This window comes from Typopeltis vanoorti, chromosome 2 (assembly GCF_054136105.1).
Source record: "Typopeltis vanoorti isolate ZY-2024b chromosome 2, IOZ_Tvanoo_1.0, whole genome shotgun sequence".
NCBI classification, from domain to species: domain Eukaryota; kingdom Metazoa; phylum Arthropoda; class Arachnida; order Uropygi; family Thelyphonidae; genus Typopeltis; species Typopeltis vanoorti.
Window position 1 is genome coordinate 58,605,795 of NC_143550.1, and position 19,033 is coordinate 58,624,827.

General features: G+C 36.4%; 1 protein-coding gene across 4 annotated transcripts in view; it reads left to right on the top strand.

The window, feature by feature from the left end:
• Positions 1-19,033, top strand: part of LOC150109062 (CCR4-NOT transcription complex subunit 3-like) — a 436,445-nt gene that overhangs the window by 325,258 nt on the left and 92,154 nt on the right. For all 4 annotated transcript variants that reach the window (XM_090405199.1, XM_090405207.1, XM_090405214.1 and 1 more), the window contains 2 exons: positions 16,618-16,720; positions 16,806-16,941. In XM_090405199.1, the coding sequence (XP_090261325.1) occupies positions 16,618-16,720; positions 16,806-16,941 (239 nt within the window). The remainder of the gene's footprint in view (positions 1-16,617; positions 16,721-16,805; positions 16,942-19,033) is intronic.

The window sequence follows — 19,033 nt, forward strand, 5'->3', positions numbered from 1 at the left end:
TGGAAAGGGCCGCTACCCAGACCCAGAAATGATACGAAGGTTGCAATAATGTAGACGTTATATTTCCATATACAAGTAGTCAAAAGGTGTCCAACCTTATTACTAAAATACTCTGGATTAGAGATAGATGTTGGAGGTTTCATTCACTTGGTCATACTATAAATTAAAGATGCCAAGAAATTATATCCTTGGTTTCATCCATTATCCAAGTGTAAGAAAACAAAGTTTGCACAGGAAGTCACTTCACTACTGGGCTACTTGTATAGAGAAGCAAATGACTTCACATCAATTACCTTAGTATCCCAGATAAGCATCCCACATTGGTTACAGATAGTTCTTCTAATCCTATGACCAGTGATACACTTGCACTCCTGGTCCCCTTCATGACACCCTACCACAAGTAATTTTCTCTCAGTAGAAATTCCATTACCTTCCTGCCATTTGTCTCTTCCTTCTGATCGATATCATCTTAGTTGAAGTACCCATAATAATTACTCGAATCCACACTCATTCTACTAATTTGCTGATGCATGTCTTCTTGATCATCCCTGGAACCTCTGGCATATAGCAGCAACCAACCATATATTTTGTCTTATTGGCCTCATCTCACACCAGACAGCTTGAAATGAACAGCCACCCTCCTGTCTATCTCCCATTCTTTTTGATTGTATTTCATTTTATCATCAGCAGTAACCTCTCCCTCATCGTGTTTTCTCTGTCTTCTCTGAAAATACTAACCCTTTCAGGTTCCATCCCTTACAAGTCTCACTTTTGGTGAGGTTGCTCTAACCAGTGCCAAAAACTGCTCTCTCTTGTTCTTGAAGTATATAGAAACTGCAACATCTCTTTAGGCCTCCAGCCATCTTTACTTCCTGCATTGATTACTGTATTCAGTATTTTTGCTTCAGAGAGACTAGATTCCACCCTGGTTAGTCCTTCTCACACATTCACCTACGAGTTGCCAAAAGGTGTCTCACCTTATCATTAAATTACTCTGGATTTAGAGAATGATGTTGGACGTTTTAGGTAAATATGACTTCTCCAGTAATTCCACCTTAGTAACACCACCTCTTCTTGGTTAAGCTCCCACTGACGAGACCTTAATAAAGGCCGAAACCAGTCTGGACAGTGGTCCTTCCTTAATGCATAGCAGTATATATGTCCGCAAGGAGATGTGCTTTACATTATGGGAGATACTAAGACAAGTGATGAGAGCTTGGTCCGCCTTTACCACGAGTTGCCTCAGTCCTGAAGATACTTCAGGCACGAACTTTGTTTGCTTACACTTGGATAAAGGATGAAACTAAATATATTAAAGGTAAAGAGATTATGTACAGAGATTATGATCAGAAGAGTTGTACTTAACGAAAGTATAGCAAAATCATGTTCCCCTGGCACAAAAATTAATGATATTAAGTCATGCCATCTGGATTAATGCTGACAGATTGCATCTAATGGTTTTGGTGTTAGGTGGCTAAAGAGAGCTTTGTTCAATTTAGAAAAACTAAACTTAAGCAATTAGTGGATGCAGGTGAATGGGTGAGAAGGCAGCCATTAGGCAAGTGAGTGTGGGAATGACCAACCAGTGTGGAATCTAGTCTCTCTCTGAAGCAAAAACAATGAATGGAGTGGTCAATGTAGGAAGTAAAGATGGCTGCAGTTTTTGGCACTGGTTAGAGCAACCTCACCAAAAGTGAGACTTTTAAGGGATGGAAGAAATGGTTAGTATTTTCAGGGAAGACAGAGAAAACATGATGAGGATGGGATTACTGCTGATGATAATATGAAATGCAGCCAAAAAGAATGTGTGATAGACAGAAGGATGGCTGTTCATTTCATACTGTCTGGTGTGAAATGAGGCCAATAAGACAAAATATATGGTTGGTTGCTACTATAGGCCAGGAAGTTTTTTTTCCCGCTTGGTTAGACTATAATACATTTAGTTTAATCCTTTATCCCAGTGCAAGCAAACAAAGTTTGTGCCTGAAGTATCTTTAGGACTGAGGCAACTCATGGTAAAGGTGGACCAAGCTCTCTTCACTTATTTTAGTATCTACCATAATGCAAAGCACAGCTCCTTGTGGACATGTATAATGCTGTGCATTAAGGAAAGGGCCACTACCCAGACTGGTTTCAACCTTTATTGAGGTCTCGTCAGTGGTAGCCAGACCCAGAGGTGGTGATATTAAGGTGGAAATAATGGAGAAGTCATATTTACCTAAAACTTCCAACATCTTTCTCTAAATCCAGAGTGATTTAATAATAAGGTGAGACACCTTTTGGCAACTCATATAGGTAAATATGACTTCTCCATTACCTCCATCTCGGTACACCACCTCTGGGTCTGGCTCCTGCTGACAAGACCTCAATAAAGGTTGAAACCAGTCTGGGTAGTGGCCCTTTCCTTAATGCACAGCATTATACATGTCCACAAGGAGATGTGCTTTGCATTATGGGAGATACTAAGACAGGTGATGAGAGCTTGGTGCACCTTTACCACAAGTTGCCTCAGTCCTGAAGATACTTCAAACACAAACTTTGCTTGCTTACACTTGGATAAAGGATTAAACTAAATTTATTATAGTCTAACCAAGTAAAAAAAAAAAAAAAAACTTGCAATAATCTCCTTACCTTGTTTTTTCTGTTTGTTCACATGATCTCGATTTTTTCCTTTCGCTGCCTGCTTCTTTCTCTTCTCAGTCCTGCTAATCTCTTGTTGCTTCTGCAACTTTTCAGTTTTGTGCTTTATCCTGTGAAAGATAACATGCATGTACGCTATTTCCTGATTTAGGTCTTACATTCTCCTGTATTTATAGCGACGTATGTTCATTATTAATTCTGGCTTGAACATTTTCCATTTGACCATCAATATTGCTAGTCTACTAACATTCATTTTGTTCTTGCCACCTGACTTGCACTCGCTGTCAACACTTAACACACACACACACACACACACACACACACACACACACACACACACACACACACACACACACACACACACACACACACACACACATTCGTTCACCAGTTTCACTATTTTTCCATAAATCCTTTAATTTTTGCAATGAATCCATCTCACACACACAACATAACACACTGCACTGTACAGAATCATGTAGATTCAAATCATTGACACCTTTGCTGCTATTGTTCTACCACACATTGACACCATACCAACAATATCGTGTTTAAACAAAAAAAAATGTTTACTTATAAACTAAATAACTCCATCAATCACACATCTGTATAAAACAAAAACTGCAATGATTTAACATAATATTATTAACTAAAACAAAAAAAAAGGCATCTTTCAACAGTGCTAATAACAACACAGCGCACACATGCACAATGCACCATCTGGTGCATTGTGTGTTTGTGTGCTGTGTTGATTGCTTCACTAAAGGCTGCATATTATGAGGTCTGCAGGGATTTAAAAATAATAATAAGGGCTCCACTGTGGACTGGAATATAAAGTAGTAGTCATAGTGAAATCTACTGTCTCTTGAATTATATGTTGAGAAAAATTCAGTAAAGTCAAGTTATTTGTAAAAGTAATTAAGTTTGGTTTTGGGTTTAATGATGCCAGGATAGCTAAGGTCATACTGCAAATATTGTCTCATCTATACACAAGTTAACAAATAAGAGGAGTATCAAAACAAGTGTAAAAATGTTCATACAAACATACATAAATAAACCAGATGATAAAAGCATATGTATAGTAAGTAAGTTTAACTAATAAAACTAATATATACAATATATGTGCAGAATTTATAGACATTGATTTTATTTATTTTGCTTGATGATATAACAGCTGTGAGCCCCTTTTATGGGGAAGTACAGCACCATCTCAATTTCCCACCCCATTTTTTTTTTCCGGGTCGGGACCAGTATAGCTGACGAATCAGGCCTATGGTATTTCTGACTGTAATCCATGTGTGTGTTCGTGGGACGGTTTGCCTGTTCTTGGGGATGAAAAACCTGAGTTTCCAGGTGAAATGAACATCTACCTCCATATGAGACCAGCTAACTCGCCTTTCATCGAAAGAGACCAGATAAAGATTCCTCGTGTCACTGACGGGAATTGAACCCAGGTCTTTCCGACCAGCGGGCTTCATCTGTACAACTGAGCTATGTAGGCTCTATATACATTGATAAAGATTAATTCTCTGTACAAATTTAAAAACAGAAATACTTGATGAATCTGGTAAAATCTATTTCAGCATATTAGGCTCAAATGGATTATAAATATGACTAAAAGTGATTGTGCTCATTGTCAAAATGAGGGCAGTCAATTAAAATGTGATTGACAGTTAGTCCAGTACTAACTGTCATCACCCCCTCAGTAGAAAGGAGTGTGTAAGATAACTGACTTATGTGGAGCCAAGCAAGAACAACTTCCTCTTTACTGTCTCCGCATAGACTAGACTGCCTCAGTTTGATTGCGGGCTTAATTTGATAGAGCTAGTTGTTGGCCTTTCTATTCCACAATGATTACCAGAGTGTTAAAAGTTTGTCTGATGATCTGACTGTAATCAGTGTAGAGGTGAAAGCTTGAGAAATGAGTTTCCCTAGCTTCACTATTTGCAACTTCGTTTTCTTTAACCTCCCAACTGGCTGGTGCGGATGATATAGTCAGCTCTCCCTAGCTTTTTTCATTGATCAAAACTTCGTTGGCATTCTGCCTTTTATCATGCTATTACCTTCCTCTGCCGTTAATCTCGTTACTGCTATTCTATAGCCATTAGTGGATTAACTGTTGCTGAGTGACCTTTGTGTCCCCCTGTCTTTACGTCTGTTGTGTTGCTTAGAATTTCATTTACTGTCCTAAGTTATTTGACCTTTATTGCCTCTAAAATGATTTATTGTGTCTCTTCCCAAAAATTGAAATGAATTTCACATATGCGAAAAAAATCAATCCTGAAATGTCCACTGATCAGCTTTTGCAATGAATCTATTTAGTGATAGTAAATTTGGTGTATTTTATTCTACAAATCAGTGCACCGGAAGAGTTGCACTGATTGTTCTTTCACTTTGCTTATAATAATTGAATAATTTTTTCTCGAATTTCAGAATTTTCAAATGTTTGCTTTGAAAATATTATGTCAAATATTTATATTTTTAAATAAATTTAAATTTATTTCAATATTTAAATTTAAATTTAAATATTGAAATAAATATTTAAATATTTATTTCAATAAATGGACATATTTATTGAAATAAATATGTCCATTTGCTTTCGTTTCTAACCAAATAGCATTATATGGATCATCACATTTCAGTTTTAGAAACGATTTTTTGTTATTCATAAAGACAAAATTTTAAAAAAATGTTAAAATGCTACATTGCATTACTTGGTTTCCGATTGTGTCTTTTTGGTATCAAAAATTTATATCCAATGATATTTTAGCAGTGATTCTTCGCCTTTGTCATTTATTTATTTGTATTATGCATATTACGATAATATCTAGTGCATATCCTCATAGATATATTGAAAATATAATGTGAAAAATATCATATACGGAATGATTCAAAATTTTTGCTCATTTTGAAGATTTTCTAATGCTTCCCCCCCCCCCCTTTATCCTCTCTTGGAACTGAATTGCATAACTACTCTAAATTTCTATACAGGTTTGAAAGCTTTTCTAGACATCATTCAAAATCAATTACTTCATTTTACCATTTTGACAAAAGATATACGGCAATCAGATTGTACCGCGAAGCTTCTAATTCTGTTCTATTTATTTGCAATCTAAAACCAGCTGTTCTACTGTCCGCTGAAATTATGTGAAATTTTAGAAATAATATGCTATATTTTCACCATGCAAAATTGTTTATATGCATACCACACAAAAGAACGTTCAGTAGTATTATTTTTGTTTGTTTTTCTTTAAAAAAATCTAAATATTACTTCTGCTGCTGGAAGCTATTTCTGAAATAATCTACGTCTTATAAATACTTGGTAATATCCTCTTAGCTGGAGGAAAAGTTGAAGGCTTATTACTCTCAGTGCTATTGAGAAGAAGGGGGAGAACACTAAAGTGCCTCAGGCTGTAGTGCAGAATATGTCAAGAATGTCTTGTTTCCTTTTCGATTGTTGATTACCTATATCCTAACAGAAATACTGACATTTTGTTTACATGCTTATACATTATTTATGCCAAAATAATTGCTTAATTTATAATGATCAGTTACACTTTTATTATCAAAAATTAGAAATTAAATCATACAATTATCTTGAAAAAGAGGATTTGAATTATTTTCAACGAAAAGGTGCATATGCGTTTCATAATCTTCTTTTTTTGGGGGGGGGAGGTATAGACCTAATCAATCTGCGGATATCTCAGATAATTTATTTCATAAATCGTTCGCAAGACAGCTGTTACAAACGTAAATCACTTGGGGAACATACCCATTCATTTTAGTGTAAAATAGTAGCAAAGGTTCAGTTACTTTAGATATGTAATCTAGAAGAAAATGTTATGTCTGCTGAGATTAGAATCTTACGTGAATAATGATTTCTCTATTCGTTATAATGTAACCAATTTCCAGATTTTTTCCCTCATGCAGACTCCATGTTATATGCAGTGATTTCTTCTTTGTACTACAAGAAAAAAAAAATCAGATAACAGAAGAAAAATATGTAGTATTTTCTTTTCCACTGACTGAATTTACAATGTTCTTTCTTTGTGTTTTGAAGAGAAAGTGCAAAAGACTTTTTTCTTACTATTTTTGCCATTATAACATCTCATATAATTATAAGAGTGACATTTTACCGTTTTTCTCCCACACGAGAAACAGAAATAAGGTAGTAATAATATTGTTGATTATGTCAAACTTCATTGTAGCAGAAATTTTTATTACAAAACTTTGTAATATATATATATATATATATATATATATATATCTCCGAAACAAGAAATTTGGAACCCATATCACATCAATGTTGAGTGTTGGCAAGGTAAAAATGTTCCCGTTATTATTTATATATTTCATTTATTAACTAGGGGGGCTATGCCCAACCCCCCCTGTGTTCCAGTCTGGTAGGCCAGTTCCCCTTCAATTGTGATAACTCGAAAGGGGGGTTCCTCCCCTGAATTCTGATGACTCGAATTTTGAAGACTTGACACTCAGGATAGCCCCCGAGTTTCAAACCGTTTCGAAAAACATGACATAAAAAGGCTTATTTTATATATATATATATAGGGTAGATTTTATTTCATTATTTTTTGTTTTGGTGAATACTTTACCTGGAATACTCTTTCCAGTTCCAGAGGCACTAGAAATAGTATTCCAGTTCCTCTTATATTTTATTCCTTCGAAAATATCATTCTGTGTCATAAAAAGAACTTAAAAATTCGCCTTCAAGATGAAAAGGAAACAGTTCATTCAGGTATCCCTCTATCAATATTTGTAGTCCTGAAAAGGACTGTTTTGGTGGCCTTGAAAACAAACATTTTTTATTTCATACTGTTCAGAATTTAAAATTCTTGAACACTGTGGAACACCTTGAAGCAAGGATAAACACACAAAGCAGTTTTACACTCAAGGCACCAGATTTTTGTTTCCTTTCTGATATTTTTTTTATTACATACATAACATTTGCGTGCAGATTTTTTTTTATTAGCCGTTGGTGGTAGATTTTCGGGAAAATGGTTGGAGTTAGCAGCGTTCAACCTCAGATGTCTGGCTGAAGAAGGCGCATGTGCATGCAGCAATGCTTTTGCAATTTCTATTCTGCATTCTAGATATGTTATGGTAGACAAACATTTTTACTTGTGCAGGAGGAAACTGTTCCAAATAACAAAATCTAATACATGTCCAAACACTTTTTTGTAATATTTTTTATGCTGTTTCCTCATTACAGAGTAGAATGATAGCTGCTGATCACGCCTGTCGACTCCACCCATAGTGTCATTGTATGCACACACAGCAATGGGTTTCTTTCTTCAAACCATGCTTCTCCACGTATTCTGTTGATGGATTGTGCAGGGAAGACAGCGGAAAAACATCTTTTTTGTCTTTCCAACGTAGTGCAAAGACTTTCCCTTGCTGATAAGCTCGGATTTCCCCCTTCGATAGCTTTCCTGAAGCCAGATCTGGAGGTATATCTCGCCTTTTTGCATTTACAGTATCATAACTATCTGTACAATGCCGTAAAAGCAAATCAGCGACTTCAGGACACATATAGTAATTATCCATTGTAATGCAGTAACCTTTCCCCCAGTAAAGGGTCTCTCAATATCAGACAATATACATAAATAATATGTATATTGTATGATTTATAATTTGCTAATTTACAGTAATCATGACATAGTTTCAGTATCGAAAAATTAAAGTTATGTGGAACAATTACTAGAGAAAAATAACGAATTAAATAAAAACTGTACGTATGTTTCATAACATTTTTTGGGTGTGTGTGATAGTGATGCAATTGGGGGGGGGGGTTAAACTATCATAGGCGAAATAAAGTTCAATTCTATTGTGGAAGGAAATGAAATTTTGATATACATATTTTGAATGATAAAAATAAGCAAATGTATCGCTTACTTTAAAAATTGGAGAATAAAATATCTGAATTATGCAGAGAATATAAATTTAAATCATAACTGTTAATTTCATTTTGTAATGACCAATTATACAAGGAAACCAAGAAAGTGAAAGTACAAAAGAACAGTAGATTACTATACAACATGAAGAAAAAATTTAGTAATATGATTAAAGAATTTCATGTTATTCTCTATAAAGCAAAGTTGCTCAAGTGTGTCCTAAAGGAAATCTGTTAAGTATTATTCGATTTCGAAGGTTTTGTACAAAAATAAAAATAATATAAACTGGAACGTCGGCAGCCGGTTTTCTTTTCTTTTTTTAAAAGAATATTTTAAATAATTATCGTGAATTAATTTCTTCGAGAACAAAGAAAAATCTTTTGTCTAGTAAGCGATTAGAAAAAAATTAGCACAAAAAAATAAAAAATTAAATTGGTTCTCCAAGGTAAGGCTTTGTTCACTTAAATATTTTTAAGTGAGCAAATTATACAAGATCTTTATTTTGTCCAGACATTAAAATTGTATTGCACAATAAAAAGAGAAAACAAAAATATAAATAATTTCTCTATTTTTAGTCTATCCTATATAACTAAAATCCAGTTGACCAGCATGGAACAAGGAAGTGCGTTTCTTGTTATAGGCAACTGAGAGGCAGCTACGAATGCGAGATAATCCGATTAACTGTTCTCTTCAGTGTGAGGGTTTATCACACTTTCTAATGGACATGACAGTCAAATTGCACTTCTTATTCAGGTTCTTTAAACAGATGGGCTGAAACATATCCAGATTTAGTTGGACGTCCTAGCCACTTGAGAGGGTAATGCCAACATGTCTTGAAATACAACAGGAGCATACATCCAAATGTAGCATCCATATCTCAGAGAGGACATGTTGAATGAGAGATGGCACTGCATGATTATGGAGCTCTAGACTTCTTATTGCCTCTAAGGAGCTCCATGAATCTGTATACATGATGCATTTTTAGTAGTGTAGTAGCGGTCTTATGCAGTTTAAGGCAAGCTCTATAGCATATGGCTTAGAGGTAAAGCTGTAACATTCTAGTGCAGCCTGAGCAGATATGCTGCCTGGGAAGACAGCAGAAGATGCCACTACAGCTTCTGATTTTGAACCATGTGTCGGGTAGACAGGCACAAAATGAGAGTATTCCAATCTGTGTGTGCTTAAAAGAGCTGGCGGTGGACAACAGGAAGGGTAGCATATTTCAGTAGTTTGCAGAGACAAAAGCTGCATGGTAGTATGCATGACCACAGTAGTAATATATTTGTTGGCATCTGTACAGTATTGTCTACCTAATTATATTAAGAGCTTCTAAGAATGCTTTTGTTTGCACATCAAAGGGTGGTATGGCAATGTGATTGAGTGTTATAGAAATTCTCCCAGTGTGAATGAAAAATAGTTGGCTGTGGGATGGTGTGGCAGTGATTTATTTTTATAGCATATTAGTAGAGACAGTTGATGTCAAAGCGAGAGTGGTGGTTTGCTTCAATATACAGGCTAGGGATTAGTGAAGTTTGAAATACTCCTGCAATTCTTATGGCTTAATGGTGAGTAGGGTCAGCCCTCACAGGATATTTACTCTCTGGAAGCTTAGCTTGGACTTTTTAATTGTACATTAATAACATTGGAAAGGATTTGACAAGCGACATACAACTATTTGCTGATGACACAAAGATAGTAGGGTAATCAGTAATGCAGCTGATATGCAGTACTTGGAGAATGATTTGAATAGGCTGGAATTGTGGGAATGGTAAAATAGATGTCAGTTCAGTGTTAATGTAAGGTCATGCACTTTGGTTTGATTAGCTATCCAATGTCATATTATGTTGGTGAGATTATGCTAAAAGAAACTGATCAGGCTAGGGACCTTGGAGTTTTAATAGACAGGAAGTTGAAGCTCAAGGATCATATAGCAAAAAGTGTAAATACAACTCGGAGAATAATTGCAATGCTGAAATGAACCTTGACATGTAAAGATAAGGAAGTCTTTTTGCCTCGTTACAAGGTGCCTTGATAAGACCTCACTTGGAGCATTGTGTGCAGGTCTGGTCTCCTAGTTCCTATTGTGATTTTGATACAGTGGAAGAGAGTGCAAAGGAAAGTGTTAAAAATGATATTAGGATTGTGGAATACTGATTATGAAGACAGATTGAGAATTTGTAGACTGGAGACACTAGCAAACAAGAGAAAAAGATGATATGATGGAGACTTATGAACTTTGAAAGAGTCATACAGGATTTCAGTTGATGGAATTTTGTATTTTATGGAGGGTGGGGGAAAGACCAGAAGGCATCCTTGAAAGCTGAGAATGAATGCTGCACTAAGAAGGCAGTGAGATCTAGATTTTTCTCTCATAGAGTAGTGCATTATTGGAATAGGTTGCCATTGGATGTTATGTGTGCAAGCAGTGTGAATGAATTCAAGAACAAGTAGATAGCTTGTGCATATTTGGCCTCCTTCGATGACTCCCTGACTCCCAGGAAGTCTCTCTTAATAATATTCAAGTTTTGATCAAATCACTTCCTTCCAGTGCCCACTACTGTGAAAGAAGTTCAGGTTTGCTGCAGATATCTATGACCCTCATAACACGTGGATAACAGAAGATAGTAAAATCATCCACATAGAGGGCTTGCTTATATTTCAAGTTATTCGGTTATCAAGTTAAACTTGATAATAGATAAATTTTTTAAAAAATGTAATGCTTAAAACCGAACCTTGTGAGACTCCCTCCTCCTTAGTATCTGGTCAGGAGAGAATAGTTCCACTCAGACCTAGAAGATTCATTTGGATAAAAGGTTCTTTATAAGAAAAGAAAGTGATTCCCTCTGAGACCAGAATTGTGTAGGTCGTTTCCATATCAAAGGAAACTGATACTATGTGTTTGTGTATTAAGATGGCATCTCAAATGGTTGCCTTCAGTTAGACTAGATAGATGATCAGTTGTTGAATGATTTGTGCAGAAACCAGATTGTTTTTCTGGAGGAAAAAAGTTGTTTCTTTCCAGAAATCATAAAAAATGAGAGTTAACCATTCTCATCTTGCTGAAGCAGCTGTTCAGAGCACTTGGCCAATAGTTTGTTGATAATTTTGGATTCTTGCCTGGCTTTGATGAGATGATAACGGCCTTTTGCCACGTGTCTAGAAAAATGTTCTCACAGAAATTGAACAGGTACAGTAATTGATCCTTGGCAGTTGGTGACAGATGTTTCATCATTTCATAACGAATATTACTTGGTCCAACAGCAGTTGGATGGCATTTAACTTTTCTCAGGAATGGCCTGTTGTATTTTTCAAATAAGAAACAGATGGAGAATATACTTTGAGGGACTTTTGAATGGGAGAAAATGCGAGGACTTACAGAGAAGATGGGCAGCCTTCTGGGAGGATGGTGCAGAACATCAGTAGAGTGGAAGTGAAGGAGGCCATGAAGAGGATGAAGAATGGAAAATCGGTGGACCCAGACAGGATTCCAATGGAGGCATGGAAGGCACTGGAGGAAAGGGAATTGACCTATTGTGGGACCTGTTTATGAAAGTTTGCCAACAGGAAAATATACCCGAGAAATGGAGGGAAAGTACTCTTGGCCTCATCTACAAGGTAAAGGGGATGCACAAGACTGTAAGAATTACAGAGGAATAAAGTTGATGTCCCACACAATGAAAATCCTAGAAAGGGTTCTTGATGGAAGATTGAGAAAGGAGGTGGAGATTGCAAAGGAATAATTTGTCTTCATGCCTGGTAGATCAATGACAGATGCTATCTTTGGGTTACGGCAGATGATGGAAAAGTTTTGAGAGTGTCTGGAGGTGTCTGAGGGAGAAGAAGGTACTGGAGAAATATATCAGGTTGATGCAGGATATGTACAGAAATGTGAAGACAAGAGTTCGGACCTATCTGGGACAGAGAGAAAGTTTTCAAGTAACAGTTGGCTTGCATCAAGGGTCAGCATTGTCTGTTTCTGTTTAATATTGTGATGGAGGAGGTGAGAGAAGACTCGCCTTGGACAATGTTGTTTGCAGATGACACCTTGCTGTGTGCAGATTCAAGAGAAGAAGTGGCAGCTAAACTGGAAAGATGAAGGAAAGTACTGGAAGAGAGAAGTATGAGACTGAGCAGAAGTAAGACAGAGTATATGTGTTGCAAAGTGGACGGCAGCCAGGAGACAGATCTGGAGCTGGAAGGAATCATCCAGAAAGGTGAGGGAACTTTAGATACTTAAGTTCAACAGTGGAAGAAGATGGACAAGCTGAGAAGGAAGTGGGATGCAGGATACAAGCGGGTTGGAGGAACTGGAGAGAGAGAGATGGCTGGAGTGCTATGCGATAAGAGGGTGCCGATCATTCTGAAAGGCAAAATCTATAGCACAGTTGTGAGGCCAGCTATGATGTATGCTATGGAAACCGTGGCCCTGAGGAAAAATAACATCAGCAGGATGGAGGTAGCAGAGATGAGAATGCTTAGGTGGATGTGCGGTGTGACCAGAAAGGATCGTCTGAGAAATGACTATGTGAGGGGAACAGTGAAAGTTACGAACTTAGGAGCGAAGATACAGGAGGTAAGGTTGAGATGGTTTGGTCATGTGATAAGGACGGAGGACGAATATGTGGGAAGAAAAGTCATGCAGATGGATGTGCAAGGAAGGTGGAAGCATGGGCGGCCAAAGTAGAGATGGAGGGAATTGGTAGAAGAGGACTTGAGGATGAAGAACTTGGATGTGGTGACAGCCCAAGACAAGAGGATGTGGAGGAGACTCATCATTAACAGCGACCCCCACTTAAGTGAGACAAGCTGCAGAAGAAGATTCTTCAGTACTGCTCTGAGAAAACAAGCTTGTTTTTCTACTTAGCATTTTTGGGCAAGAAACTTGGGGGGGGGGGAATAATACACTTTGTGGTTAGCACCCATGAAGGGTTATTATTACTAAACCTATAGTGCATTGTACCATGGGTGTGCTAAGGATTTTTATTTTCAATTTTTATCAATTTATATATATATATATATATATATATATATTTGTAATTTCTTTATTTTTATGTAGTCCAGAAACCCTGCTATAAAGACCAAACATAGAACTTTTTCAGCCACTTCAAACCTCCGATAAGTGGAGCAGTGGTCTCACAACTAGCACTGAAATTTATCTTTCACCTAAAGATAATTGGAAATATCCATGTCCTCGGCAGGATTCGAACCCATGATCTGTTTGGTTGGAGAGCAGGCATACTGACCACTTAGCCAACCAGGGCGACTGCTGATGTTTTAGCAGAAATTTTGACAAGAGTATTAGCAGTCATACTTCCATTGTGTTCAAGGATGAATGGCTGTTGGGAGGTATAACTGTGCTTCTTTTTTAATTTTGTCCAGGACTTCTCTGCTGTTGGTTGCACTTGTTATAGATTATGTGTATTGAATCCAGGATTCCTTTTGGCTCTGATGATAATGTCTTGCTCAGGCACATTTGAAACCATTGAAGTTTGTGAAAGAACTCCAGAAAATACTCCTTGCTTTCTGCTATAGTTTAGGGAAACATGGAAATCAGCTAAATTTTGGGAATTGCAGTTGTGGCAGCTTGTATAATACAATCCTGTCACATAACTCACTGCATCACTAGTTGAAGAGGAGCTAACCATTGCAGAATCAAATTCTGCTGGGGAAGAGAAAGTCAGCTTGCTTGATTTTCCATCATAATATCCATGATGTATATGGTTATCCTGAAAAGTGGTTATCTCAGGGAAATGATAATTCCCAAATAAGTTGTCATGAGTTTCTCACTTAGGGTGAGAAGAGGGAGGGTGAGCAGACAGTTAAGTTGATGGCAGTGAATGTTCAGGTAGGCATATGAACAAGCATAAGAAGCAACACTTTTCTTCTTCTACTATTGACATAACTATAGAATTCTTTAGGATTTTGCTTTTCTTCTTCACCCAGTCTCCTTTTATATGCCAGTTTTTCTTTCCTTACTGCACTTGTCACCTTTCCATGCCAACACCTTGTGAATACTCAAGGTGTTGGCATGGAATCAAACCACGTGAATACTCTTCCCAATTGGTGGTATCATGGTGACATCTTCCATTACAACTATATTAGATTATATTAAATCCAACTACACACTGCATAAGATAGTTGTTCCAAAGTTGCTTAAGGAATTCAGTCTCCTTACTCATATGTTATTTCCTGCTTCCAGTCAGTGCTTCCATAGTTAGTCACCCATTATTATCATCCCCCTGTTGTTCACCATTCTCATCTGTCGAAACATTTCAGAATCATCTCCCTCTGCATTTCCTGGTCTGTATCAACATCCCACTAAATATCTAAAATTTATGCTTACCTCAACTTCACACCAATGGCTACAAAGCCAACATTATTACTACTTTCTTCAAGTTACATATTGAGAGACCACAACTCTTCTGAAATCAGCAGTAATACCTCACCTCCTTAGCATTTTTGAGAAATGCTGTAACTATCATAATTCTATTCCTGTGAGTATATTATTCTCTGTTAACCACATCTCACTGACACTAATGATTTGTGAACTGATTAACTGCACTAAGATGACAAATTCTGCACCCTTATTCCTAACACTCCTTGCATTGGTGTATGAGCACAGTAGCTTCTTCCTGGTACCCCCCTTTCCTTCCCATAATTCCTTACCCCATAATATCCAGAACAGTAGTGTATCATGTGTAATCCTGAAGTTAGAAGGCTAACTTCTAGTGGATGAACCATGAAATTATACAGAAGAAAGAGTGTAAATAATAAACTAATTATCACTTGCATAAGAGTTATGAGGTGTAGACCAAGAATGTGGATTGTGAAATGGCATATGAAAGGATATGCCTGGTTGGCTGAGTGGTTAGTGTATCCACTCTCCAGCCAAAAGACTGCTGGTTTGAATCCCACCATGGGCATGGATGTTTGTGATTGTCTGTAAAAATACTAGTGGTGGTGGCGGCGGTGGTGGGCAATAGATGGCGTTGGTGTAGTTGTGGTTAGTTTTAGTTGGTGGATTGAGTGGTGGAGACAGAGTTATATTGCCGCCCTCCCTCGATGAGTCTTTGGACTCCCTAGCAAAGCAAAAGCAGATGAAAAAATAAACGGTTGATTTTAATTGCTGAAGGTGGCTGCTTATTTCATATTGGTGGTGGGGGGGGGGGGAGTTAGTGTTGAGTATACAATTGTAAAGGAAGAGGGAGAGAATGGTACTTCATCAGTTTGTGAAGCTTTTGTAAATTTCGTGTTAATAAGGCTGTGGGACCTAGATATGTATATTAAGAGTGTGCAATGATTACAACAAGAGTCTGGCAAAATGAAAAGTGGGATTGCTAAGCTTGTAAATACAGCGTAGCTGCTTATTCATTCAGAATTCCCATTGAAAATATTCTATCATATTTAGTTATATTTTTGGAATTAACACTATTATGATTATTGTTCATTTAGATACTTTTTATTCATTTATTATTTGTACCATAAAAAAAATTGTAATTAAAAAAAAATAAAAACTGGAACTTGAAAGAAACATTGAAAGCTCTAATGTGATTTGCTATCTTGTTCTTTGTGTTTAGTAATGAAATTATGTGAAGATCATCATAGCTTTCTGGAACTTGCTATTTATTGGTAATGACTGGTGTTAATCTTTAGGCTGAAAGTTAAATTTCAATCTCAAACCTGTTTGTAGATTATATATTATCTTTCAACATTTAAGAATTAATTATCAATTTTTTTTTTTTAATTTATATATCAGAAAAAAAAAGTAAATAAGTTATCCATATGATATACAGCCAATGACACACATAACACATTCATCTCTGTAGACTGAATGTAGTCATGGATGCCCGGTCCCAGACGTTGCCGAAGAGAGACAGAGCTACTCGGTTCCAGACATAAGTAGCTATTGAATGGCCACATATATCTAATGAAATTTTAGTAATTTAATATCAGCTTACTTCTAAACTTCCTTGAAAATTTAGCTTTTGAGGGAAAGGGGATGATTCACAAACACACTATGTAGCAATTTCTTTGAAAATTTTCTTATATTAAATAAATACATTTTCAGACAGAATCCATGACCTCTCTGAAGTCCATGGCAGAGCAAGCCGTTTTAAATGCAGGTTTAGAAAATCATCTTCCTCCATCACCTCTTCCCTCCAAAGACAAAGGTTTGTGTTAATATGAATGTCCTAAATTGTAATTTTAACTTATAATTGTTAAGAGCATTTCTAATGTAACTTTGATCGGTTTCAGAAGCTCATGTTCCACCATTATTAGGAGTAGCTCCTCTTGGTCCTGTTCCTCTCACTAAAGATTGTTTCCATCAATTAAGAATGCTAGAGTCAGCACAAAGGCATATGCCTCATCCTTCAGATTCCGAACGACATAGGTAAGTGAAAACTGTCTCACCCTTCCCATGAGTAGGATAATTTACATATTCCAGCAATGTTTATTACTTTAACTCACTGGGATTATTGATGGAGGGGCTGCTGAAAATATGATAGCCCAGCTAAACTTCATTTAGGTATAGTTCGCCCACCGTTTGTAGATCTCTCCTTGGCATTTTGCTAAGAATAGTCGATTCATGCTGAAGGGGAGAAAGAAATGAAGGATGTACGAATTGGTCACCAACATGCGAAATTTTGTGCTTTCTTGTCTGTCGCTGTACTAGTATTGGCTTGATTTTTGTTGTTGCTTTTTTGCATTCTTTTTTATTATTAATTTGTATGATAGATCCAGTACAGTCAACAAGTTCTGTTGTTAAATGTGTTCAGTAGTTCTTGCAAAAGAATATTGAATAATGTGCTGACATTCTGTGAAAAAAAGAATAGTCACCTTGTTCCCCTTTCTCAAGTCATAAAACGTGCAAGTGCAATTGTGGGGAATCAAAAGGTGAAGGTAAGCCAAAATTTAAATCTCTTAAAAAAAAGGCACCAGAGTAAAGAAAACCATCGAAACCGTAGCTTTGAATGATTTTGATATAGATAGACGTTATAAGAAGAACTATTCACGAATTTTATGTGGTCTAGAAAAGAATGCCAGTTGTTCCGAAATTGATTCCCGTGCTTAAAGAAAAAATTAATTTTCCTTGGAAAAGAGAAACTTTAAGGAAAATACTTCATGAAATCGGATTTTGTTTTAAAAAGTCCCAGAATAAAACGAAACTTATCATGGAACAAAGTGACATTGTTTTATCTAGAACACAGTATTTGAGAGCAATAAGACATTTCAGGGAGGAGAAAAGACCGATTGTGTATCTAGATGAAACTTGGATTGATAGTAATTTAACTTATGGAAAATGTTGGCAGTCTAAAGAAGAATGTGGGGTGCTACAAACCGGAAATGCCTCGCGGTGCATAATAATTTTGTGCACGGGTGGAGAAATGGGTTTTTTACCGAATTCAAACTTACTATACAAAGCCAATTAGCATAAGCAAATGAATGCTACGATCTTCGAAAAGTGGGCAGAAGAAAAGCTGATTCCAAACCTTCCTAAAAATGCTGTTGTTATAATTGATAACGCTTCATATCACTCTATTCAATTAAACAAAGTTTCAAATTGGTCTAATAAGAAACAAGTTCTTATGGATTGGCTCTCTGCAAATAACATTTCTCATTCCCCAGATATGCAAAAAATTGAATCGCTTAATTTGGTCAAAAGAAACTCGCCCACAACTAAACTATTTAAATTTGACACGATGCTCAAAGAGCATGGATTTCTAGCTTTGAGGCTACCACCATATCATTGCGATATTAATGCTATTGAGTATGTTTGGGCAGAAGTGAAAAGTTTCATTCGCTATCGCAACGTAACTGGAGATATTGACATGTCGAAACGTTTTAAGGCGATTGAAAGTATTACAGTTCAAAACTGGGGAAAATATTGCTTTCATGTCACCTCATTGGAAAATATGTATTGGGACAGAGACGGAATTATCGAAGAATTATGCGAACCTTTGGTGATCAGTTTAAGTGAAAGTGATGGTGATTCGGACACCGATTCAGATGACTATGAAGATTAAAAGGATTTGATAATTGTATTTTTTTCCAACATTTTTTTGCATGGGTTTGTTAAAAGAGTCGTAACAAGTCATAAATAATTAATCGGTTTAGGACGTTAAAGTGTCTCAGTTCTCTCAACTGTAAGTTTAGAATATCTAAGTTCATTTGAAAAAATTTCTGTTTTTTCCATATAATTATTTTTATTTTATAGAAAACTTTCTTAAAAATAAACTTAGTTAAATTTTTGTTTTATGCTATACCTTTTTTAATTTTGTTAATACTCTACGTACATTTTTCCAACTGTTATACAAGCAAAATAGTTACACTTTAAAAAGTACAATGTTCGTAAAAGAAAAGCTAAATTTTCTGACCTGTAATAATAAACAAACACATCCCAGAAGACAGATTGATTACCCTATTATCGGAATGGATTCTCCTTTTTCTGACATGCGCAGAAGTGTCGAGGGACCTCTAATCGG